The sequence below is a fragment of the Sus scrofa genome, chromosome 15, assembly GCF_054392235.1.
Source record: "Sus scrofa isolate SSC_HxYL_T2T_F1_AM1 chromosome 15, Sscrofa_HxYL_maternal_Yorkshire_Landrace_v2.0, whole genome shotgun sequence".
In the NCBI taxonomy this organism is placed as follows: Eukaryota; Metazoa; Chordata; class Mammalia; order Artiodactyla; family Suidae; genus Sus; species Sus scrofa.
Window position 1 is genome coordinate 61,486,344 of NC_139397.1, and position 26,229 is coordinate 61,512,572.

At 35.3% G+C, this 26,229-nt stretch overlaps 1 protein-coding gene across 2 annotated transcripts in view; it reads right to left on the reverse strand.

Moving 5' to 3' along the window:
* LOC110255277 (disintegrin and metalloproteinase domain-containing protein 5) overlaps positions 1-26,229 on the reverse strand; it is an 83,204-nt gene that overhangs the window by 33,126 nt on the left and 23,849 nt on the right. The window contains exons 8-14 of one of the 2 annotated variants that reach the window (XM_085001071.1): positions 21,369-21,440; positions 21,021-21,184; positions 19,915-19,996; positions 15,492-15,628; positions 13,422-13,608; positions 6,395-6,490; positions 3,594-3,789 (exon numbers count right to left, since the gene is read on the reverse strand). In XM_085001071.1, coding sequence (XP_084857197.1) covers positions 3,594-3,789; positions 6,395-6,490; positions 13,422-13,608; positions 15,492-15,628; positions 19,915-19,996; positions 21,021-21,184; positions 21,369-21,440 — 934 coding nt within the window. Of the gene's footprint in view, positions 1-3,593; positions 3,790-6,394; positions 6,491-13,421; positions 13,609-15,491; positions 15,629-17,373; positions 17,727-19,914; positions 19,997-21,020; positions 21,185-21,368; positions 21,441-26,229 lie in introns of those variants that run through there. The other variant, XM_085001072.1, reaches the window with a different exon arrangement.

Here is a 26,229-nt window from a genome sequence, read left to right on the forward strand (position 1 = left end):
CCAAGGCAATCTATAGCTTCAATCAAATACCTATCAAAATACCAATGGCGTTGAGTAATAAAAAAAAATTTTTAAAAAATACCAATGGCATTTTTTACAGAATTAGAACAAATAATTCTAAAACTTTTATGGAAACATAACATAACCCAAAGAGCCAAAATAATCTTGATAAAGAAGAGCAGACCTGGAGGAATCATGCTCTATGATTTCAGAATAAACTACAAAGCTACAGTAATCAAGGCAGCATGGGAAAACCACAAAAGCCAACACATAGATTAATGAAAGAGTATAAAGAGCCCAGAAATAACCGAAGTACTTATAGTCAATTAATCTATAATAAAGGAGGCAGAAATATAAAATGTAGAAAAGGCAGTTCTTTTCAATAAGTAGTGCTGGGGAAAATGGACAGCTACATGTAAAAGAATGAAGTTAAAACATTTTCTTACACCATATACAAAAATAAATTCAAAATGTATTAATGAGCTAACTGTGATACCGAATACCCTAGAATGCCTAGAGAAAAACATAGGCAGAACACTCTTCGACATAAATTACAGCAGTATATTTGTTTGTTTGTTTCCTAAAACAAAGAAAATAAAAGCAAAATAAACAAATGGGATCTAATTAAACTTAAAAGCTTTTACACAGCAAAGGAAACCATAAACAAAATGAAAAGACAACCTATGAACTGGGAGAAAATATTTACAAATGGTATGATGGATAAAAGGTTAACATACAACATATACAAATAGCTCATACAACTCAACATCAAAAAAACAAATAACCTAACTAAAATGGGCAAAAGAGCTGAACAGACATTTTCCCAAAAAGGAAATGCAGATGGCCATAAGGCACATGAAAATATGGTCAACATCACTAGTTCCAAGGTAAATGGAAACCAAAACTACACTGAGGTTACTTCACACTGGTCAGAATGGCTATCCTCTAAAAGAATACAAATAACAGATGTTGACAAGGAATGAAATAGTTCCCAAGCTTCAAGAAATTAAAGGTTTAGGTCTAACTATATAAAATATGATGATAAAGTGGTAAAACTCTAATTGCTGATGGGCTTCAGAGTAAGGAAATAATGCAATGAAGCTTTAAAAATGTAACTTGATTATTTTTTAAGAAACCTTAAAATAAATAGTTTCTATATTTCAAGTAAATTGGTGTTTTATTTGCTTTTCTACAAATTTTTATTGTGTTAAAATACACATAATGAAGTTAATCATCTTAACCATTTTTAAGAGTGTGGATCAACAGTTTATTGTGCATTCATACTGTCGTGCAACCATCACTACCATCCATCCCCAGAACTCTTTTATCCAGTAAAATGGAAATTTTATACCTATTGAATAATAACTCTCCATTCTTCCCTCCCCCAAGCCCCTATCAACCACCATTCTACTTCCTGTATCTATGATATTGACTATGCTAAGTACCTCATTTCAGTGGAATCATACAGTATTTATCTTTTCATAACTGGCTTATTAGTTCACTTAGCATAATGTCAAGGTTCATCCATGTTTCAGCTTGTGGTAAAATTTCTATCCTTTTTAAGACTATATAACATTCCATTGTTATATATACCAAATGTTGCTTTATCTATTCATGGACATTTGGGTTGCTTCCAAGTTTTAGCTATTGTGAGTAATGATGCTATGAAGATGAGTACACAGATGTCTCTTCCAAGACACTGCCTTCAATTCTTTGGGGTATACCGAGAAGAGGAATTGCTAGGTCATATAGTAATTGCATTTTTAATTTCCTGAGGACTCTTCATGCTCAGTACAGTGGATATACCATTTTACATTTCCACCAATCATTCCAATTTTTCCACATCCTTGTCAACATCTGTTATTTTCTGTTTTTTTTTTTTTTTGACAGCAGCCATTGTAATGGGTTGAGGTAGTATCTCACTGCAATTTTGAGTTGCATTTCCCTAATTATTAGTGATGTTGAGTTCCTTTTCTTGTGCTTGTTGGCCATGTGCATATCTTCTTTGGAGAAATACTATTGATTGCCTGTTTTTGAATTAGTCTTTTTTCTGTTGTTGAGTTTTAGAAGTTTTCTATATATTCTGGATATTAATTTCTTATCAAATTATGATTGCAAATATTTTCTCTCAATGGAACTACATAATAGCCAGAATGCAATTAATGAAATGGCATTAATAAGTCCTTATATTTGGGGGGTCAGATAACTCTTTCTTGTAGGGACTGTGCTGTGCCTTGCAGGATATTTGGCAGCGACCCTAACTTTTACCCTCTAGAAATCGGTAGCAGTCTCACCCCAGGTGTGAAAACCAAAAATGTCTGCAGTCAGTGTGTCTGGAAGGAAAAGGCCATTAAAAAATGCTGTTAAAAAGCTAAAATGTGGAGTTCCCGTTTGTGGCACAGCAGAAACGAATCTGACTGGGAAGCATGAGGTTGCAGGTTCTATCACTGGCCTTTCTCAGTGGGTTAAGGATTTGGCGTTGCCTTGAGCTGTGGTGTAGGTCACAGACGTGGCTTGGATCCTGCATTGCTGTGGCTGTGGTGTAGGCTGGTAGCTACAGCTCCGATTAGACCCCTAGGCTGGGAATCTCCATATGATGTGGGTGGGGCCCTATAAAAGACAAAAAAAAAAAAAAAAAGCTAAAATGAAGTTCCCATTGTGGCTCAGCAGAAATGAATCCAACCAGGAGCCATGAGGTTGCAGGTTCGATCCCTGGCCTTGCTTAGTGGGTTAAAGATCTGGCAATGCCATGAGCTGTGGTTCAGGTCACAGACGTGGCTCTATCTGGCAATTGCTGTGGCTATGGCATAAGCCGGCAGCTGTAGCTCCAACTGGACCCCAAGCCTGGGAACCTCCATATGCCATGGGTGCAGCCCTAAAAAAAGGCAAAAAAAAGCAAAAAAAAAATAAATAAATAAAAAGGAAAAACTCACAGAACAATCCCTTACCACTCACAAGAACTGTCTGACCTAAAATATCAATAGTGATGACGTTGAGAAACCCTAATATAACCATTGGTTTGGTACTCACATTGCTTCATGTGTCAAGATTTTAAAAAAGCAATGTTCTGGCATCAGCAAGATAACTCCTTAGGAGATAAAATTTCCTTGTCAATCCTATAAAGGGTCATGATGACCCATTACTTGCCTTGGAGTTCAGATCTGGACTAGGTATGCTGTTAGTATGTTACTTTTATGTATAACCCTTTGTTTTGAAAACATGTAAAACTGCATTGACTTCTAGTAGGCAAAATAGTTCTCAGAGCTTTTTGAAAGACTCTCTCCTGGGTTATGATCCTCAAATTGGCTGGAATAAAATTCTCTATTTCTTCCTTAGATTGACTATTAATTTTTTGTCAATATGACCTCCCAAGAAGCTACATTTCTATCTGCGGTTTCTCCCTTGTGCAAATAAAGGCTTCCTTATAAATTCTGAAGTTTTTTTTTCAGAATCAAGAAAATTTTATTTCCTTTAATCCAAATATACACTAGGCCTACACATAGTATACACTTACATTTTTGTTTTATAGCATTAAATAACAGAGCTTGGAATAATCAGAATTTTGGAACGAAGAAGAAAGTTTCAGTCATTACCTCCTCCAATTAAATTTCTACACTGTTTAGTAAATGACCGACATCGTCCTCCATAACAGTAGGCGGAACCAGATTCACAACTTTGTCCATTACGTGCAAATGTGTCAGCCACACAGTGTGAATAAGTCCCATTACAGTACTCTATAAAATCACATTCATCAGCTGATTTCCTACAAATTACATTAGCAGGTCTTATCTAGAAGAGAAAAAAAACAAAAAAAAAATTACATGTTAATGACACCCAATTTTTCTTTCTCTCAAGGCTTGAAATTTCCATCCATTTTTTTCTAAGTTGCTAAGAGGAATGAGGAAATTGTATTCTGGTTAACTACTTAAGCATTGCATAGACACTTAGGTGATTGAATTTGTTGTCCATACATAAAAGAGTGGCTATTGCTTGTGAGAGGTATGGGAAATGTAAATATAAGCAGACTACTAAAATTACAAAAAAGCAAGGCTGGGGAATTATTATAAAAATTATTTTTAGCCCATTAAGGATATACTCACATGGGAAGCCCCTGGTTTCTCCATATGCCATCCTTAAGGCAGAAATCAGCAACCATTTATAAAACAATAAATATACCCCATAAACATTTTTTAATTGTAATAAACACAGAAGGTTTATTTCACGTACCATGCTGGGGTTTGGGAATTGACATATGCACACTGAGGGATATGGCACAATTTGCCAACGGGGACCTGCTGTATGGCATAGAGAACTCTACCCAATATTCTGTGATAATCTATATAGGAAAAGAATCTGAGAGAGAATGGATGTGTGTTTATGTATGATTGGGTCACTTTGTTGTACAGCAGAAATTATCACAACCTTGTAAATTAACTATACTTCAATAAAACTTAAAAACATAATATACTGCATGGTGACTAGAGTTAATAATGTTATATCCATGAAAATTGCTAAGATAGCAGATCTTAAATGTTCTCAGTATATCAAGTGGAGGATGTATAACCTAACCCTATTGTGGCCACATATCACGATACATAATTACAGCACATTATGTTGTACACCTAAAACTACAAGATATTATATACTGATTATATCAATAAACCCAGGGGAAATTAATTAAGATAAAAATCATATTCAGAGTTCCTGTAGTGGCTCAGTGGAAATGACTCTGACTAGCATCAAATGAGGACACAGGTTCGATCCCTGGCCTCTCTCAGTGGATTAAGGATCCGGTGTTGCTGTGAGCTGTGGTGTAGGTCACAGATGTGGCTCAGATCTGGCATTGCTGTGGCTGTGGTGTAGGCAAGTGGCTACAGCTCCAATCTGACCCCTAGCCTGAAAACCTCCATATGCCACGGATGCAGCCCTGAAAAGACAAAAAAAAAAAAAATCATATTCTTCTTCCAATATTAAGGATGTCATTTACTTTAAGAGTTTCTTTCTTGGCCAACAAAAGAACTAATCTAACTTTCCGTCCCCATGTGAAGTAGGGTGTTAGAAAGTAAGAACCTATGAGGGTTAGCTCAAGATGTATGTTGATCACAAAGAAATCCCAAAGGGTAAAAGAAAGATTTATGGTATAAAATGGGAAGTCAAGTCAGGAGAGAGAAGCATCAGGTATTACATACATAAGAGTCCTAGAAATTATAGATTATTGAGTGGACTGAAATGTGACAGAGGGTCCAATGTCATTTGGATATAATGTAAAGCGAAGGGCTGAGTATAATACTGACATGTTTTCCATCTCCTTGAAACATGTATTTCACCTACACTGTTGGTGGGAATGTAAATTGGTACAACCACTATGGAAAACAGTCTAGAGGTACCTCAGAAAACTAAATATATAACTACCATATGATCTAGTAACCCCACTCCTGGGCATATATCTAGACAAAACTTCACTGAAAAATATACATGCACCCCTATGTTCATTGTGGCACTAGTCACAATAGCCAAGACATAGAAACAACCTAAAATCTGTCCATCAACAGATGAATGGATTAAGAAGATGTGGTACATATACACAATGGAATACTGTGTATACATAAAAAGAATGTAGTAATGCCATTTGCAGCAACATGGACGCAGCTAGAGACTCTCATACTAAGTGAAGTAAATCAGAAAGAGAAAGGAAAATACCATATGAGATCACTTATATATGGAATCTAATATATGGCACAATGAACCTATCTACAGAAAAGAAACAAACTCAGGGACATAAAGAACAGACTTATTATTGCCAAGGGGGAGGGGCAGGAAGTAGGACAGACTGGGAGTTTGGGTGAATGCAAACTATTGCATTTGGAGTGGATAAACAATGAGATCCTGCTGTAGGGCACAGGGAACTATATACTTAATCACTTGTGATGGAACATGATGGAGGATAATGCGAGAAAATGAATATATGTATACGTATAACTGGGTCACTTTGCTGTTGAGCAGAAATCGACAGAACATTTAAATGAACTATATTAAAAAATTTTTTTTTTGTCTTTTGTCTGTTGTTGTTGTTGTTGCTATTTCTTGGGCCGCTCCCGCGACATATGGAGATTCCTAGGCCAGGGGTCCAATCGGAGCTGTAGCCATCGGCCTACGCCAGAGCCACAGCAACGTGGGATCCGAGCCGCGTCTGCAACCTACACCACAGCTCACGGCAACGCCGGATCGTTAACCCACTGAGCAAGGGCAGGGACCGAACCCGCAACCTCATGGTTCCCAGTCGGATTTGTTAACCACTGCGCCACAACGGGAACTCCCCTAAAAATTTTTTTAAAGAATGAAACAAGTCTTTCAAGAAACGTAATGCTATTATAAAATGCAGATGGTCTCCTACCTTGCAGTCTTGTGTGCAGCATTCCCCAGAACCACACTGTTTATTCCGTTTCCTTCTACATGTTCTAGGATCACAGCAGTGTTTATGGGTACAATTCTAATAAACAAATGCTTCATTACTCAATCATGTATGATTAGGTGCCATCAAACAAAACTGCAGCACAGCATATCTTCACAAAGCAGGAACATTTCTTAAAATTCAGTTTTGGTAATCCCTTTCTTTGTATGAGACATTGAAATCAACATCACATTCACTAGTTTGTAAAAGAAATTGTCATTTCACTACATTCCATATAAATTGAACAATATTAACAAATTACCGTGGAACCAAAACCTTAGAGAAAATAGTTACTAGATATCTTGTTAACTCCTATTCTCTTGAAATGTTTTCTTATACTCTTGCTTTTGTAATAATTCTATTTATACAGAGAATTTCTCTGATGTGGAAGCTGTTAAAAGCAACGTCAGACTTCTGAGCTTCTCTCTCTGAAATGGCAAAAACCCCAAACCTCTACCCAAAAAAAACAGTGGTCCCAGAATTCAGGCTGGTCAATCCAGACCTCTGATTTCACTGGGATGCTGGCTCTAAACTTATTTATATTTTACAAGATTGAGTGCTTTCAATCAACTTTCACAGTCTTCAGTAGCAAGTTTGTTCTAAATGATGAAACATACCAATATCAGAAGTTTGAGTTTTTTGGTGTTGTCTTTTTTCTTACTGGTATTTTTAATTGGTATTTCCAATGAACATCTTCACAACAGGCAGCAATAATATACTTTTTAAAAAGCTGTATAGGAGCTCCCTAGTGGTTCTCTGGGTGAAGGACCCAGTGTTGCCACTGCATTGGCTTGGGTTACTGCTGTAGCACGGGTTCCACCCTAGGCCCAGGAACTTCTAAATGCCATGGTGAAACAACCAAAAAAAAATCGTTTCATATATTGACTCATATGCCCATGCACGCAAAGTTTAATTATTCCTCTGCTAGTTGTTCTTTTTCCTGTTTCTTTCAATCAAATGTTTGGTTATTCTTAGCTTCAGATTTTTTTTTTTTTTTAGTACAACTTTGTATTTGTCAGAACTGACTTTTGCAAGAATAGAATGTTCTGGCTATTTCAAAATGATTCGTTTTCCCTCCCTCTGCTGAAAGCAGAAGACTTTTCTCCAGTATTCACCGTGGCAACCAGTTCAAGCTTCTGGAGGTAAAACTCAGAAAATTGTGGGGGCCTCCATATGACTGGGTTCCTCTGGAGTTTTAAAGTGTAACTGTTGTATACATTGAATCCCCAGAAATTCGTCAATTACAGTTCAGGTTTTCTACTCAGATGCTGGTTCCCAAAAGTTTTTAGCTAGTGGGTTGCTACTCCAGTAAGCTGTGATTCTCTGCATTCACTTGTTAGTTTTTCCAGTTTGAAGGGCAGTGGTTTGCTCTGTGATCTCACTTCTCTGATGGATGTTAGAAGAGTTGTTGCTTTGTCAATTTGTTTAGCTTTTTTCTCGTAAGGACTGAGTAGTGACTTCTAAACTTCTCACATGTTAGACCAAAAAACAGAATTCTTAATTGTCTTTTTATGTATTTGAATAAAAATCCTTGAAATTGGCTTTTGAACATATATTTATATGTTTGAACATATATAATTTGTAAATATTTTCTCCCATTTCAGAGTTTGTCATTTTATTTTTCTTAACAGAGCCAAAAGAAAAAGATTCTAAATATGATGAAGTACAACTTAGACTTTTTTCTTTAAAATCTATTATTTACCTTATCTAAGAAATTTTTCCCTATCACAGAGTCAAAAAGACTGTCTCCTATGCTTTATTCTAAAAGCTTTAGAACTTTTGTTTTCATATTTAGGTCTTTGATACACTTCAAGTTAATTTTTTGTGTGGTAAGAATGTCAAGGTTTATTTTATGTACATAGATATCTAGTTCATACAATATCTTTGTTGAAAAGATTTTCCTTACATATTGAATTGCCTTAATATATGGGCAGAAAATCAATTGATCATATAAATATCATTTTATGCCTAGATTCTCTATACTTTTTCATTAAGGGATATAGTTATGCTTTGGCCAATACTACATTGTCTTATTACAGCTTCACAGAAAATTTTGAAATTTACAAAAAAATCCATGTATGTGCTCCACCTTTGTTCTTTTTCTTTTGATCACTTTGTCTATTCTAGCTCCTTTGCATTTCCCTGTATAGTGTATATTAGCTTGTCAATTTCTACAGAAAGATGGTGGGGTTTTGACTGGGAATGTGCTGAGCATATTGATCTATTTGTGTAGAGCTGATATCTTAACAATATTGTGTCTTCTAATCCATGTCTCCATTTCAATCTTCTTTCACTTCTCTGAACAATGTTTAAGTTTTTATTGTACAGGTCTTGCACAGGTTCTGTTAAATTTATCTCTATCTCAAGTTTTTGAAACCATATTATATGGAATTGTATCTTTATTTAATTTTCCATGCGTTATTGTTTATACATAGAAATCCATGGAATTTGGGTTCACTTGCATTCACTAATTAGTTTTAGCAGCTTTTGGTGAGGAGATTGTTTAGGATTCTCTACTCACATGGCCAAGTTGAGTTTAATTAGAGACAGTTTTAATCTTCCTTGGCATCCATTATGCATTTTTTTTCCTTGCCTTACTGCAGTGGCAATAGCATCCACTGCAGTGCTGAATGGAAGGAGCGTAAATGAACATCTTTGCCTTGCTCCATATATTAGGGGAAAACATTGAGTCCTTCACCAGCAAGTACAGTGACAGTTTTAAGTTTTTCAGAGATATACTTTATTAGGGAGATTCTCTTTGATTCCTAGAGTCCTGAGAGAGTTTATAATGAATTGCTGCTAAATTTTCTCAATTTTTTTCATCTATTCAGATATTATGGTGAATTGCATTGAATGACTTTCAATTAACTTGATGAATATTCCAAGTACACTTAAAAAGAGTGTCTATATTTAGTTATTAAATATATTGGCCTATGAATATTAATTATATTAAGGTGGTGGATAGTGTTACTGAATTTTTAGTCTAGTTGTTCTATGAATTACACAGAGATGTGAAAGAAACCTCCAAACGTGATCATTTGTTGGTTTCTCCCTTTAGTTCTGTCAGTGATCGCTTCATTAAATTTGGAGATCTAACAAATGTGTGTATAATTATGATATTTTATATATACATTTTAAATGTATATACACAAGTGAATATATTATTATTGTTATATCTTCCTTATGTATTTATCTTTTTAAATCTTTGAAATAATACCCTATTTTTTAAATATGATTTTATATTTTAAAAATATATTTAGCTCCTTTCCATTTACTGTTTCCTTATTATAGCTTTTTCTGTTCTTTTCTTTTCTTTTCTTTTTGTATTTTGTCCTTTTAGGGCTGCATCTACGGCATATGGAGTTTTCCAGGCTAGGGGTCAAATCGGAGATACAGCTGCCAGCCTATACCAGAGCCACAGCAACACCAGATCCTAGCCACATCTGCAAACTACACCACATCTCACGGCAACACTGGATCCTTAACCCACTGAGCAAGGCCAGGGATAGAACCTGCAACCTCATGGTTCCTAGTCGGATTCGTTAATCACTGCGCCATGACAGGAACTCCCACGCACAATTTTTAAATATTTGCTCTAGGATTTATAGTATCTTTAAAATATTGTATCTTTAAAGTACTGTAACTTAGAGTTAATACTGATTTCCTTCAGATAAATTTTAGAAACATTGAAACAGTTTATTTCAATTTACCCTTCCATCTTTAATGCTATCATTGTTATTGTATAGATGTAGATATAAAGAGGTCCATATAAACACACATATTCACATATATGCATATACATGTGCATATATGTATATATATACATGTATGTATGTGTTTACATATTTTTATATATGTATGTGTATTTATATATAGATGGATAGTCTATAACTGTATATATATATTACATGTGTGTACATATATTAACATGGTGAAATTAAATGAAGAAAAAGCATACATGTAATTATTTAAATTTATTCACATATGAGCAGCCTTCTTTCTGTAGATCAGGTTTGTCATTTATTGCCTTGGTTTTCAGCCTGAAGAAATCTGAATTATCACAATTTTTTGTAGTGCAAGTTACTGGTAATTATGTCTTCTTTAGCTTTTTCTTATCTGAAAATAACTTTATTTGCTTCTATTTTAAAGGATGATTTCTTGGGTATAGAATTCTTGGTTGTTAACTTTTTTCCCTTTAGCAGTTTTAATTTGTCATTCTAAAGTCTACTGACCTCCATTATTTGTGAAGAGAATTCAGATATATTCTCTATTATTGTGCCCAGCTAATGTGTCCCTTTTAGGCTGCAATTAAGATTTTTCTCTTTATCTGGGACTTCTTTGGAAGGCTTTACTATGCTGCAAGTAAAAGTGGTTTTCTTTGTGCCTGCTTATGGTTTGCTGAACATCTTCAATCTATAAGTAAACGTTTTCCTTCAAATGTGGAAAACAATCAGATTATTCCTGCAAATTTTTTTCTGCTACATTCTTTCTCTTTTATTTTGAAATCCAATTACATCTATGTTTGGCCTTTCAGTTCTCTGAGGTTTTGTTCATTTTTTTCAATCTCTTTTTTCTCTGTTCCCCAAATTATATGATTCATATTATTTCATTGTCAAGTTCATAGATATTTTCTTCTGCTATCTCTCACCTGCTTTTGGAGTCATCCAATAAATTTTTCACTTCAGTTATTGAACTTTTCACTTCCACATTTTAAATTTATATGTTTTGTAGTTAACATTTATTTCTTGAGATTCTCTAGCTGCTTACTCATTAAAGTAAATTTTCCCTAAATTATTTGAGTATAATTTCCTTCAAGTATCTTAATATATATAAAATAACTACTATGAGGTCTTTATCTACTAAATGTGATATTTTGGACATCTCAAGCTCAGTTTCCTTTAGTTGCTGCCTACTTTCTTTTCTTTTCCTTTTCTTTTCTTTTCTTTTTTTTTTTTTTAGGTCTGCGCCCAAAGCATACAGAGGTTCCCAGACTAGGGGTCAAATCAGAGCTATAGCTGCTGGCCTACGCCACAGCCACAGCAATGCAGGATCTGAGCTGCTTCTGAGACATACAACACAGCTCATGGCAACGCCAGATCTTTAACCCACTGAGCAAGGCCAGAGATCAAACCCACAACCTCATGGTTCCTAGTCGGATTCATTTCTGCTGCGACACAATAGGAACTCCCTATTTGCTTGAATATAGTTCACACTTCCCTGTTTCTCTGGATGTCTAGTAATTTTCAGTTAGTATTTTGGACATTATAGATAAAATGATATGACTGTATTCAGCTGTATCCTTGTGGAGGATTATTTTTTCCTAGGGTGTTGAGTTGCCTGGGCATAAATTCTAAATTTTATTTCTTCCACAGTGCACAGCTGCTCAATTCTTCCAACTGCTTGCATTGTTTAGCCTGATTCCTTCATGCAAAATGGAATTCAGTCAAGGATTTAAGTAGAGCTCACACTTAAGATTTTAGACTACAATCTGTCTGTCCTTTCTTTCTTTCTGCTGATTCCTCTTTAATTTCCAATTGTAGTTCCGGTCTCAGGCTCTATACTCTGATATCTGAAACCAAAAAGGCTACCTGAGTTGCATATATTTGTAAGATAGTCTTTTTTTAAAAAAAATCATCAGAATCACAGAGCTTATTTGATGCATCTGTGTTTTTAAAGGTCCCACCCTTCTTTTTTGCCCTATGGGATATTTCTGGTCTATGCATCTTTCATCAGTCAGCTAATTATTTGTACATTTAGTAATCAAATTTTAGTTCAACCTCTTTCACAATTCTCTCACTCAGGGTTTTTCCCTTAAATTTCCAGTGGCTCTCATCCCTGAATTTTTCTCTCTGCCACACTGAGTCAGCAGAAATGAAATTTTCCACAGCCATTTAATTCTTCTATGGCTGTGGAAGTAGAGGATGAACCTTAGCCTACAAAGATATAAACTCACAATTTTTATCTATCTGTAGTTTTTCAAAACTAAACGTATCCTCTGGCATCTTCTTTCTGGATGTATTACTGTGCCATAAATAACATATATGTTTATAATTTATTTTATTTTAGTATATAATTTTATATATAATTTATATACAATATATTCTATATTTTATAATAGTTATCTTTGAGAGTTTTCATACAAATTCTTCAGTTTGTTGTCAATTCCTTCATCGTCTTTCATCTTTGCTTTGACCTGATCTTAGTTCTATATTTTATTTTTGGCTAAATTTCACTTTAAAATATTTTAATTGGTATAACCTGCCAATACAAAACTTTTTCTTCCTATAATAGCAAAAAATGCATTTTGCTATTCCACTGGTAATAACTATAATCTTTAGATGTTCTTTGTTTTTGTTACTGCTTGTTGTTAAAGGCATATTTCTTCAACTCATGACACACTCTTTGTGGTCACTAATTATAAGTTTAGAGCTGATGCACACACTAAATAATGACAGAGGGCAATATTCGAAGACAGACATTATCTTAAGGATGTTTGCTCTTCACTTCCAAAAATAGCAAAATTACGGAGTTCCTGTCATGGCTCAGTGGTTAACAAATCCAACTAGGAACCATGAGGTTGCAGGTTCCATCCCTGGCCTCACTCAGTGGGTTAAGGATCTGGCATTGCCGTGAGCTGTGGAATAGGTCGCAGACGTGGCTCGGATCTGGCGTTGCTGTGGCTCTGTTGTAGGCCAGTGGCTACAGCTCTGATTAGACCCCTAGCCTGGGAACCTCCATATGCCATGTGGGTGCAGCCCTAGAAAAGACAAAAATAAAAAAAGACCTTTTTTTAATTTTTTTAAAAAGCAAAATTAGGAAATGTAAAGGCTTCTATCTTCCCCAAAGAAGGTCTTTTTCAAACTTCAATTTTTTTTTTCTAAAAGACCAAGTCTTCTTTATTTTCTCTTCCAACTATTATTCACATATATGGGAATTTTTTTTTAATTTTTGGAAAAAAATGTGCACTAACCTCTAAAGTGCCACAATCACATTGTTCACCTTGCTCCAGAATTCCATTGCCACATATCCTCCTCCTCTGTTTGTAAACTGGTTCATCCAAAAGGATGCTATGAAGACATGTGAGGCCAGAATGTGCAGCAAAATATTTAAAGTCATCCAAGCTACAGGTGCTAAAATCCTTTACACCCCCAGAGTGCCTAAAATATTAAAAAAAATGTATACAATAAAAATCATTGTTGTTGTATAGCTCTACATTTCTCCTAATGTATGATGATTTGAAGTGAGATTTAAATAGTATTATATGCATGGAAAACAATGAGTACACTTTAAAAAATATAAAAATATTTTTTAAATACTAATATATTTTAACATACGTTTTAAATTTCACCAAGAAAATTCTCATAATGAAAAATTTTTTTCAGAGTTCCTGTCGTGGATCAGCAGAAACAAATCTGACTAGTATCCATGAGGACACAGGTTCAATCCCTGGCCTTGCTCAGTGGGCTAAGGATCTGGCATTGTTGTGGCTGTGGTGTAAGCCAGCGGCTATAGCTCCAACGATTCCTAGCCTGGGAACCTCCATATGCCTTGCATGTGGCCCTAAAAAGACAGACAGACAGACGGAAAGGAAGGAAGAAAGAGAAAGAAAGAAGGAAAGAAAGAAAATAAATTTTCAAAGTCTTTTTGCCATTCATCTTGTTTTGTTTTGTTTTCCTCTTTTTAGGCCTGCACCTATACAGCACATGAACGTTTCCAGGCTAGGGGTGTAATCGGAGCTGTAGCAGCCGGCCTTCACCCCAGCCACAGCAATGCCAGATCCAAGCCACGTCTGCAAACTACAGCACAGTTCAGGGCAACGCCTGATCCTTAACCTACTGAATGAGGCCAGGGATCCAACCTGGGTCCTCATGGATACTAGTCAGGTTTGTTGCCACTGAGCCAGGACAGGAACACCCATCTTTTTTTAAAGAAGACCTATTATTTACCCATCCTATGATCTTTATTAAATGTTTAAACATAAGAACTGTGGAATTCTTTATTTTCTCAGTGCCAAACAACTAATATTAAAATTTTTGGCCTCAGTATTTGGTATACTTTTTATCTACTTACTATCATTTTTGTATTTTTCTGTAAATACCAATATGAACATGTTTGTTGTAACTTTAAAAGCATATTTTAGAGTTTTTTCTTTCTGTAATTAAGCATTTTCAAATGAGAATCTATTGTTTGATTTACACCATGGAAGGGGCAGTAGTAATACCTATTCTTTTTTTTTTTTTTTTTTTTGTCTTTTCTAGGGCCGCTCCCACGGCACATGGAGATTCCCAGGCTAGGGGTCTAATCAGAGCTGTAGCCACCAGCCTACGCCAGAGCCACAGCAGTGAGTGATCCAAGCCACATCTGCAAACTATACCACAGCTCACGGTGGTGAGGCAATGCCAGATCCTTAACCCACTGAGCAAGGCTAGGGATCGAACCTGCAACTTCATGGTTCCTAGTCAGATTCATTAACCACTGTGCCATGACAGGAACTCCAGTAATACCTATTCTGAGAGGGTCAGAAAGTTGTTGGTATTTTGTGACAACTCAGCATCCAACTCAAACACTAGAAAGAATGTGATTTAAGAGTAAAGAATAATGCCTTAGACCAGTAGTTGACAAACTTTCTGGTGAAGAGCCACATAGTAAATATTATGGGCTCATATGCAAGTACTCAAGTCTAACTTTGTGGTACAAAAGCAGCCATAAACAATATGTAAACCTATAAGCAGAAACACTGAAATTACAGAATTCATGTAGCTTGTCCCTAGAGGGTGCCTCCATTCTGGCCAGCAGAGGAAAATACAAGCCAGCCTCGGGAAGGTAGGAAGGAGGACAAGAATTTCCCAGTCACAACAAGGCCTGGGGAGTGTTGGGCCTATTTTGGTGTTTCATCTGCACTTGAAAAGAATGTATATCCTAGAATTATTGGGCATAGCGTTATGTAATTATCAATTAATGCAGTTTGGTTAATAGAAATGCAATGTTCCTAATCAAAAAAAAAAGTATGGTGTGTATTTAATAAAGCAAATTATCTTACATGGCTTCTGGTGACATTATGCAAACATCTCCTGAACAATGGCAGATCTCAGTATTATCATAACTCATTCCCAAATTAAGGCCAACCAACTGTATGATATTGATGGAATATGACTCTAAGGATAAACCCTCTGGATACTACATACAAGGAATATAAAAGAAAAGCAGTTAATATTAGCTAAGAATCTTATTCAGTTATAAAAAACATTTACTATAATAAAAAATTAGTATATAAAACTCCTTTTTATAATTCATTAGTGAATCCAAAATACTTATGCAGATACAATTGTAGTAGTTATATAAGTACTTATCAAACATGGATGGATGAATAATACAACAGTTTAACTTCAAAATACTATTCCTTAATGACAATACCAGCTATCTTAGCAAAGAGTTTTTAAACACCACATTGCATTTCTTCTTCGAATTATTATTATTATTATTGTTTGCTTTTTAGGGCCCCACTAGCGGCATATGGAGGTTCCCAGGCCAGGGGTCGAATTTGAGCTACGACCTACACCACAGCCACAGTAATGCAGGATCTGAGCCATGTCTGCGACATACACCACAGCTCTTGGCAATGCCGGATCCTTAACCCACTGAGCAAGGGCAGGGATCGAACCCGCAACCTCATGGTTCCTAGTCGGATTCGTTAACCACTGCGCCACGACGGGAACTCCATAATTCTACATTCTCTTAATAGTAAACAGTCTCTAAAATAGGTCCCAATGATCCCTGCCCCCTGACATTTATGTCCCTGTGTATTCCCACTCTTGCTTATAGGCTGAACTTACTGACTTGCTTCTAATTAGCTGAATATAGTAGGAGTGATGGGTCATCCTTTCCAAGACAGGTTATAAAAACACTGACTTCTTGGATTATATATCTCGCTCTCACCAAGCAGGCCTGTGGAAAGGCCCTCATCAGTGCATACAGAAACATTTTCTGAGATCTTCCAGCAGCCACATGACTGAGCTTGGAAGCCAGTGCTCTCTGTGTTGAACCTTGAGATAACTACAGTGGTAGCTGTCATCTTGTTCTTATCCACTAAGCTGCTCCTAGACTCCTGACCCACAGAACTGTGTTGTTTCCATATGTTAAGATTTGTTACTAGTTACATAGCAATAACCAACACACCCTCAATAGGCATTGTTGTTTTCCTTTGGGACTATTTTCAATATCTGCATAGATGTTTATAGCATCTTTATTCATAACTGTCAACACTTGCAAGCATCCATGATGTCCTTCAGTAAGCGAAGAGATAAACTGTGGCATGCTTCGGACAATGGAATATTATTCAGCACTAAAAAAAAATGAGCTATAAGGTCGTGAAAAGACACGGAGGAAACTTAAATGCCTATTACTAGCTGAAAGAAGCCAGACTGCAAAGACTACTTTATGATTCCAACTATTCCAACTACATGACATTCTGGAAAAAAAATTACGGAGACATGGGAGTTCCTATTGTGGCTCAGCAGTAATGAACCCGACTAGTATCCATGAGAGTGCGGGTTCAATCCCTGGCCTCACTCAGTGGGTTAAAGGATCTGCCATTGCCATGAGCTGTGGTGTGGGTCACAGAAGCAGCTTAGATTCCGTGTTGCTGTGGCTGTGGCAGAGGCCAGTGGCTACAGCTCCCATTCTACCCCTAGCGTGGGAAATTCCATGTGCCACAGGTGCAGACCCAGGAAGCTGAAAAAATATATATATATGGAGATAAAAGATCCATAGTTGCAGGTGGTGAGGGGAGAAATTAATAGGTAGAGCACAAAGGATTTTTAAAGCTATTAAAATACTGTGTATAATACCATACAGATGGATACATATCCTTATTAGATCAAATCCATAGAACAAATCTACAACACCAAGAATGAACCCTTAACAAACTTTGAACTTTGGGTGATTTTAATGGGTCAATGTACACTTATCATTTGCAATGAATGTACCACCCTGATCAGTATGTTAATAACAGAGAAGGCTATGCATGTGTAGGGGCAAGGGATATATGGATAATCTATGTACCTTCCCCTCAATTTTGCTGTGAACATAAAACTGCTTTAAAAAATAGTATTTTTTTTAAAGTTGTGGTTCTTGATGGATGGAGAGCCAGACAGCATAGTGAGGGAGTGGCAAGTAAAAAACAGTCCAGAGAAGAAGATGAAAATGACTCATGAAGATGTTTCTAAATTTCCTGTCCCTCATATTGCCTGGGTTGCTTGTTGTTCAATCACAGCCACTAAGAAGCAGAAAACAACAGTCAACTGAATGTATCAAACACCTCAGGCCCCCCTGACAGAAGAGATAGCATTTTATTTACTGGAGGACTTCATGAACTCAAGCAATTCTTCCTTCCTACATCCCAGCTTTTGATCAAGAGCAGTTCTTAGGACAAAATAGAGGTCCTTGCAATAACAGACTTTATTCCCTTCATAGTTACAGACGTCATTAATAGCAAAAAGTAAATACATTTCACTTCTCAGAATACATAATGCTGGTCTCTGGGGAAAGGCATTCAATAAAACTTTCATGGTCCCAGCAGCCTCAGATAGCTGGTTTAATTGATAGACATGATGGTTTCCTCAAACAATTCCTTTGCAAAGTCTCCAAATGGATCCCTAAATTGTTCTTGATATTGCCCATACTCTTAATCTCTCTTAATTCAAAGACCCTTGTCTGAATCACACCTCACATCAACTTTAAAACAATTTTTCCTTTCCCTATGTTTAAAGGAAATTATGTCTTGCCTCCATGCATATAAAGACTCATTATATGAGTTATGTAAATTACATCTCCCCTACTGTTTGCGTATTGACAAAGCACAAAGTTGGATGGCTTAAACCACCTGATTTCAAAACATTTAACAGAACAGCCATATTCAACGAATTGATTCTTAATTTTTACAAATAATTGGCATTTGAAGTTCCCATTGTGGCTCAGTGGAAGTGAATCTGACTGGGAACCATGAGGTTGCAGGTTCCATCCCTGGCCTTGCTCAGTGGGTTAAGAATCTGGTGTTGCCGTGAGCTGTGGGGTAAGTCACAGATGTGACTCAGATCTGGTGTTGTTGTGGCTGTGGTGCAGGCCGGCAGCTGTAGCTCTGATTGGACCCCTAACCTGGGATCCTCCCTATGCTGTGAGTGCGGCCCTAAAAAGCAAAAAAATAATAATGATAATAATTGGTATTTAACATTTAAAAATTTTAAAATGCAATTTTCAAGCTCTTTGTTGTTGGAATAAACAAAAAATTATTTTTATATTTATGTCTTAATTTTTTAGCATTCTTGCTTAATTTATATATTAGTTCTTTTCCTTTACAAGTTGTTACAAAAATTCCAATCAAATTTAAAGTCTGAAGAATGGCACCAGGAAAACACACATCCTAACCACTTACATTCAATAATTCCTATCATCTGCTTTATTTGCTTCACACACACAACCTAAAAAACCAATTATCAGCAAAGACACACTGTTTTCAGGAGAATTAACAATAGTGATGAAGATTTGAACAATTGCTAATGGTCTTTCCTCAGGCTTTGGCTGAAAGGGACCAACGGTACGGATAAAGTAAAAACAAATCCCCAGGAAATATCTGATTGTTCTTCAGCCATGGTAACAAATTGATTTATCTGATAAATCAATATGTCTTTTTTAGCAAGACATAGTAGTCTTGGTACTATGGTAGTAATAGTAGTAAGTACATACCAGCACAGATTTTAAATCTGTTTAATCTGTTGATAGTAATTTGAATCACTATATGCTACTAAAAGTCAACAAAATATACAAATAGGTCAGTATAAAAATTACAGTGTAGACTTCTTTTTCTGAAGCACAGTCAAGTTAGTTTCTTTTGCTATTTTTTATATAGCTTGCTGTCAAGGGAATATCACTGTAGTAGTAAGAGCTCATTCCCATTTTCCAGAAAATAGTAGATTATAAATATTTGAAAGCTGTTCCTTCCTACCAGTCTGTTCCTCCCAAACATAAAATAATTAAATGCAATAATAAAAGTTACCTTGAAATAGAAAGAGTAATGAATGTCATCTAATGAAGAAGCACATGAATGTATACCAATTATTAATTTTGAGAAAAATATTGATAATATATTTATAATTAACATTAAAATTACATTGATTATATAATAAATATTGATGCAAGAATACCACTACTCAAAACAGTTAAACTGACTTGCAGAGGCCAAAAGTGTTTTTTAAAACAATGTGGGTTCAATTTTATAAATACCCTGTTTTTTAGAGCAATCATAAACAGTTTAATTTTTATGCTCCAAGTTAGTAAAAAAAAAAAAAAAAAAAAAAAAAAACTAAACAGGATGAGTAAACTAAGAAATACATTATTCATGTTTTTAAATATTTAGGAAATTTTGAAACATGAGAATAATGACAGCAAACTAGATAGTAATTACATACCAGAGCAACTCCTCCGGCATCGCTCTTATCACATATTTTTCCAGGATGTGTGACTCCTATAAACACAGGATGCTTCTTGAAGCTAAAAAAATAACAATTTTCTTCATAATTATATTTAATTGGTATTATTAATGATAATTTTCATAACAGCAAACATTATTTAACAATTGTAATTCTAAACTTCATGCTACTCTGAAATAAACTAAACAATCTTCAGTGTTAAGAATATTTCAATACATATTTATAAATTATGAATTTGATAAATATCCAGAATTAAAATAAGTATGAAGCCTAATAGTTATAAGTATCATCGCACTAGTGGTTATATTTACTCTGTTTCTTTCTACTTTCACAGCCCTGAAAATTCAATTTTCTGTGAATTCCTCATTCATTTATTTACTGAAGATGAATGGAGTTTTATGTGCATTAGATTTTAGATATGGGAACATTCATTATATTCACATTTTTAGAAAAGAAAAAGAAAAAATTAATCAGGTGAGGAGTTCCCGTCGTGGCGCAGTGGTTAACGAATCCGACTAGGAACCATGAGGTTGCGGGTTCGATCCCTGCCCTTGCTCAGTGGGTGTGGTGTAGGTCACAGACACGGCTCGGATTCTGCGTTGCTGTGGCTCTGGCGTAGGCTGGCAGCTACAGCTCCGATTAGACCCCTAGCCTGGGAACCTCCATATGCCACGGGAGCAGCTCAAGAAATGGCAAAAAGACCAAAAAAAAAAAATTAATTAATTAAAAAAAAAATTAATCAGGTGAGAGACAAGAACATAGAGATGAGGTTGTAAAAGTTTATAAGCCAAGGGAAGTAAAAAATATTGTATCACTCATAATGAATATCTTTTAGTTATTTCAATACTTTTATAAAATTTTACTTCTATCAGGTAGTTTTATATCAGTTGATAAAACTTTTGCCTTAACTCACATTAGCATCTTGAGGACAAAGGCTTTAACTTACAATTTTTTCCCATCCCATGGTGTTTACCAAATTTATAGAACTCAGGATACATTAAGTAAAAGCTGATTTTTGAAACATAATATATGAAAGCATTTTGGGTTATTTCTTTAATGTTACAAATACTAAATTCTATACTCACGCAAGTAAGTATGCAGTATGATGAGGTTGAAAGAGAAATCTGTATTTCCATTCCAAAAATTTATATAATACATAATCAGGACTTCCTGCAGTAGAAATTTTGTTTTTATTTGACCAGATATCTATGGCAGATATTCTAACAGTCAGTTTTAACTGGGTAAGCATCTAAATGGAGAAAATAAGTGAAAATTTTTCAATAAATTTGAATATTATATTAAATTTTTATAAAGATAAATTCGAGACATTTGACTCAATATTTTGTGGAAACTTCGACAGTGCAGCAAAATACTAATACATCAATTCATATTGATTTACAAAATGTATAAGCAAAATAGTTTTCAAAACTTACAGTGTTAACAAAGCCGATGATCTGAATAACCTTCTGTGTTACGCTTTTTATATCAGAGCCCATGTAATCAAACTGAAAATGATAAATTAGTATTAAAAAAATGGATACCATTATATACCACATACCCTTTAGGTGTAATATATGCTATATTCTAAAGTAGCTAGAGGGCTACATTCCAACCGAAATCCAGGAAATGTATGTTTACACTTGCATATGTAAATGTATAAATAATTTATTTAAATAAATTAATTAAACCTATAATTTTATCTATATAATAAGTAAATAGATAATAAATTAAAATATCTAATAACAGGATTTAAATAATGTTTAATGCACTTAACTTGTGGAATTATTTTTATGACAACTGAAACAGAATTTGTTAAACGTGGGATTTCAAAATATATGTCATTTCTAAAATAATGCATACAATCACAAATCAAAAAAATACATGCATAAAGAGGGAAAATTCCTTAATGAGAGGTTCACTGTTAAAACGATCATGGATTCTATGTTAGGATACATTCTTTGACATTGCCATGGAACTCTAATTTCTTCTTTATTCCAGTAAGCCCTTTTTATGTCTAACTGCTTTAAAATCCGGGGACGATTTTAAATAACAATGGTAATATCAGGAATGTGAGCTTTGCTCCTGATTTTTCACTGTAAAACAACTATTTCATGATTAAGTGGTGTTCAGTTTAAGATGAGTATTCTAGGTCATATTGAGAAATACCTATTTATAAATATTCCTATTTACTAAGGCTTTTATTAAAAATTAAGTTGAATTTTTATCAAAAGTCTTTTTTAAGCATACCAAAATGATAATGATTTTTGTCATCTGACTTAATTGATTCAGTAAATTTCATTAATACATTACATAATATTAAATCATCATTATATTCCTTGATCAAAATATTATATTCTACTAATACACTACCAAAATTAATATATTTTGTTTAGAAATTTGTAGTTTTAAGATAAATAGGCATGGGAGTTACCCTGTGGCTCAGCAGGATAAGAACCTGACTAGTATCCATGAAGATGTGGGTTTGATCCCTAGCCTCACTCAGTGCGTTATGTAAGGATCTGGCATTACCACAAGCTGCCTGTACATTGCAGACGTGGCTCAGATCTGGCCTTGCTGTGGCTGTGGTGTAGGCCTGCAGGCCTGCAGCTGCAGTTCCTATTTGACCTCTAGCCTGGGAACCTGCATATGCTGCAGATGTGGCCCAAAAAAGAAAAAAAAAGTTATAAAACAAGATGTGAAAAATATACATTTTTTTTGTCTTTTTTTTTTTTCCCGCTGTACAGCATGGAGACCAAGTTACACATACATGTATACATACTTTTTTCTCCCATTGTTGTGATTTAAGTGTCTAGACATAGTTCTCAATGCTACATGGCAGAATCTCAATGTAAATCCATTTCAAGAGCAATAGTTTGCATCTATTAACCCCAAGCTCCCGATCCCTCCCACTCCCTCCCTCTCCCCCCAAGCAGCCACAAGTCTATTCTCCAAGTCCATGATTTTCTTTTCTGTGGAAACGTTCATTTGTGCTGCATATTAGATTCCAGATATAAGTGATATCATATGGTATTTGTCTTTGTCTTTCTGACTTATTTCACTCAGTATGAGAGTCTCTAGTTCCATCCATGTTGCTGCAAATGGCATTATGTCGTTCTTTTTTATGGCTGAGTAGTATTCCATTGTGTATATATACCACCTCTTCCGAATCCATTCATCTGTTGATGGACATTTGGGTTGTTTCCATGTCTTGGCTATTGTGAATAGTGCTGCAATGAACATGCGGGTGCATGTATCTTTTTTAAGGAGAGTTTTGTCTGGATATATGCCCAAGAGTGGGACTGCTGGGTCATATGGTAGTTCTATGCATAGATTTCTAAGGTATCTCCATACTGTTCTCCATAATGGCTGTACCAGTTTACATTCCCACCAACAGTGCAGGAGGGTTCCCTTTTCTCCACACCCCCTCCAGCATTTGCTATTTGTGGACTTAGTAATGATGGCCATCCTGACTGGTGTGAGGCGGTATCTCATGGTATTTTTGATTTGCATTTCTCTAATAATCAGGGATGTTGAGCATTTTTTCATGTGCTTATTGGCCATCTGTATATCTTCTTTGGAGAATGGTCTATTCAGGTCTTTTGCCCATTTTTTCCATTGTGTGGTTGGCTTTTTTGCTGTTGAGTTGTATAAGCTGCTTGTATATCCTAGAGATTAAGCCCTTATCCATTGCATCATTTGAAACTATTTTTTGCCATTCTGTAAGTTGTCTTTTTGTTTCCTTTTTGGTTTTCTTTGCTGTGCAAAAGCTTTTCAGTTTGATTAGGTCCCATTGGTTTATTTTTGCTCTTATTTCTGTTGCCTTGGGAGACTGACCTGAGAAAATACTCATGAGGTTGATGTCAGAGAATGTTTTGCCTATGTTCTCTTCCAGGAGTTTGATGGTGTCTTGTCTTATATTTAAGTCTCTAAGCCATTTTGAGTTTATTTTCATGCATGGTGTGAGGGTGTGTTCTATTTTCATTGCTTTGCATGCAGCTGTCCAGGTTTCCCAGCAATTCTTGCTGAATAGACTTTATTTTCCCCATTTTATATTCTTGCCTCCTTTGTCAAAGATTAATTGACCATAGGTGTCAGGGTTTATTTCTGAGTGCTCTATTCTGTTCCATTGGTCTGTCTGTCTGTTTTGGTACCAGTACCACACTGTCTTGATGACTGTGGCTTTGTAATATTGCCTGAAGTCTGGAAGAGTTATGCCTCCTGCTTGGTTTTTGTTCCTCAGGATTGCTTTGGCAATTCTGGGTCTTCTGTGGTTCCATATAAATTTTTGGATTGTTCTAGTTCTGTGAAAAATGTCATGGGTAAATTGATAGGGATTGCATGCAATCTGTAGATTGCTTTGGGTAGTATGGCCATTTTTACAATATTGATTTTTCCAAATCACAAACATGGAATATCTTTCCATTTCTTACATCTTCTTTGATTTCTTTGATTAATGTTTTATAGTTCTTGGCATATTAAGTCCTTTACCTCCTTGGTCAGGTATATTCCCAGGTATTTGATTTTTCGGAGGTGCAATTTTAAAAGGTATTGTATTTCTGTATTCCTTTTCTAATATTTCATTGTTAGTATACAAAAATGCGACTGATTTCTGAATGTTAATCTTATATCCTGCTACTTTGCTGAATTTGTTAATCAGTTCAGGTAGTTTTGGGGTTGAGTCCTTAGCGTTTTCTATGTATAGTATTATTACATCTGCATACAGTGACAGTTTTATCTCTTCTCTTCCTATTTGGATGCTTTTATTTCTTTTGTCTAATTGCTGTGGCTAGGACTTCCAAAACTATGTTGAATAGTAGTGGTGAGAGTGGGCATCCCTGTCTTGTTCCAGATTTGAGAAGGCTTTCAATTTTTCTCCATTGAGTATTATATTTGCTGTGGGTTTGCCATAAATGGCTTTATGTTCAGGAATGTTCCCTCTGTACCCACTTTGGCAAGAGTTTTTTTATCATAAAAGGATATTGGACTTTGTCAAATGCTCCTTCTGCATCTATTGAGATGATCACATAGTTTTTGACTTTTCTTTTGTTAATGTGGTGTATGACATTGATTGATTTACATATGTTGAACCATCCTTGTGATCCTTAGATGAAACCCACCTGGTCATGGTGTATGATCTTTTTGATATGTTGTTGGATTCAGTTGGCTAAGATTTTGTTGAGAATTTTTGCATCTATATTCATCAAAGATATTGGCTGATAGTTTTCTTCTTTGGTGGTATCTTTGGTTTTGGAATTAGGGTGATAGTGGCATCATACAATGTCTTTGGGAGTGCACCTTCTTCCTCAACCTTTTGAAAAAGTTTAAAGAAGATGGGCATCAGATCCTCTTTGTATGTTTGGTAGAATTCACCTGTGAAGCCATCTGGTCCTGGGCTTTTATTTATAGGGAGTATTTTTATGATGTACTCAATTTCATTTCTAGTGATTGGTCTGTTCAGTTGGTCTATTTCTTCTTGATTCAGTTTTGGCAGGCTGTAAGATTCTAAAAAATTTGTCCATTTCTTCCAGATTGTCAAATTTGTTAGCATATAGTTGTTCATAGTATTCTCTTATGGTTTTTTGTATTTCTGCAGTATCTGTTGTGATTTCTCCTTTTTCATTTCTAATTTTGTTTATTTGGGTTCTTTATCTCCTCTTCTTAATGAGTCTAGCCAGGGGTTTGTCAATTTTGTTTACCTTTTCAAAGAACCAGCTCTTGGTTTTATTTTCTCTATTGCTTTTTGAGTCTCTGTTTTATTGATTTCCTCTTTGATCTTTATAATTTCCTTCCTTCTGCTACTTTAGGTCTTTTTTGTTCTTCTTTTTCTAATTCATTTAGGTGGTGGTGGGTTAAGCTGTCAATTTGAGATCTTTCTTCTTTTTTGAGGAAGGCCTGTATTGCTATGAATTTCCCTCTGAGCACTGCTTTTGTGGCATCCCATAGATTTTGAGTGGTTGTGCCTTCATTATCATTTGTCTTGAGGTATTTTTTAATTTCCTTCTTGATTTCCTCATTGGCCCATTGATTTTTTTAGTAGCATGTTGTTTAGTCTCCATGTAGTAGGTTTTTTCTCATTTCTTTTCCTGTGGTTGATTTCTAGTTTCATACCATTGTGGTCAGAGAAGATACTTGAAATAATTTCTGTGCTCCCAAATTTGTTTGGGTTAGCTTCGTGCCCCAATATGTGATCGATTCTTGAGAATGTTCCATGCGCACTTGAGAAGAATGTGTATTCTGATTTTTTTGGATGTAGTGTCCTGAAGATGTCAATTAAGTCTAACTTTTCTATTGTTT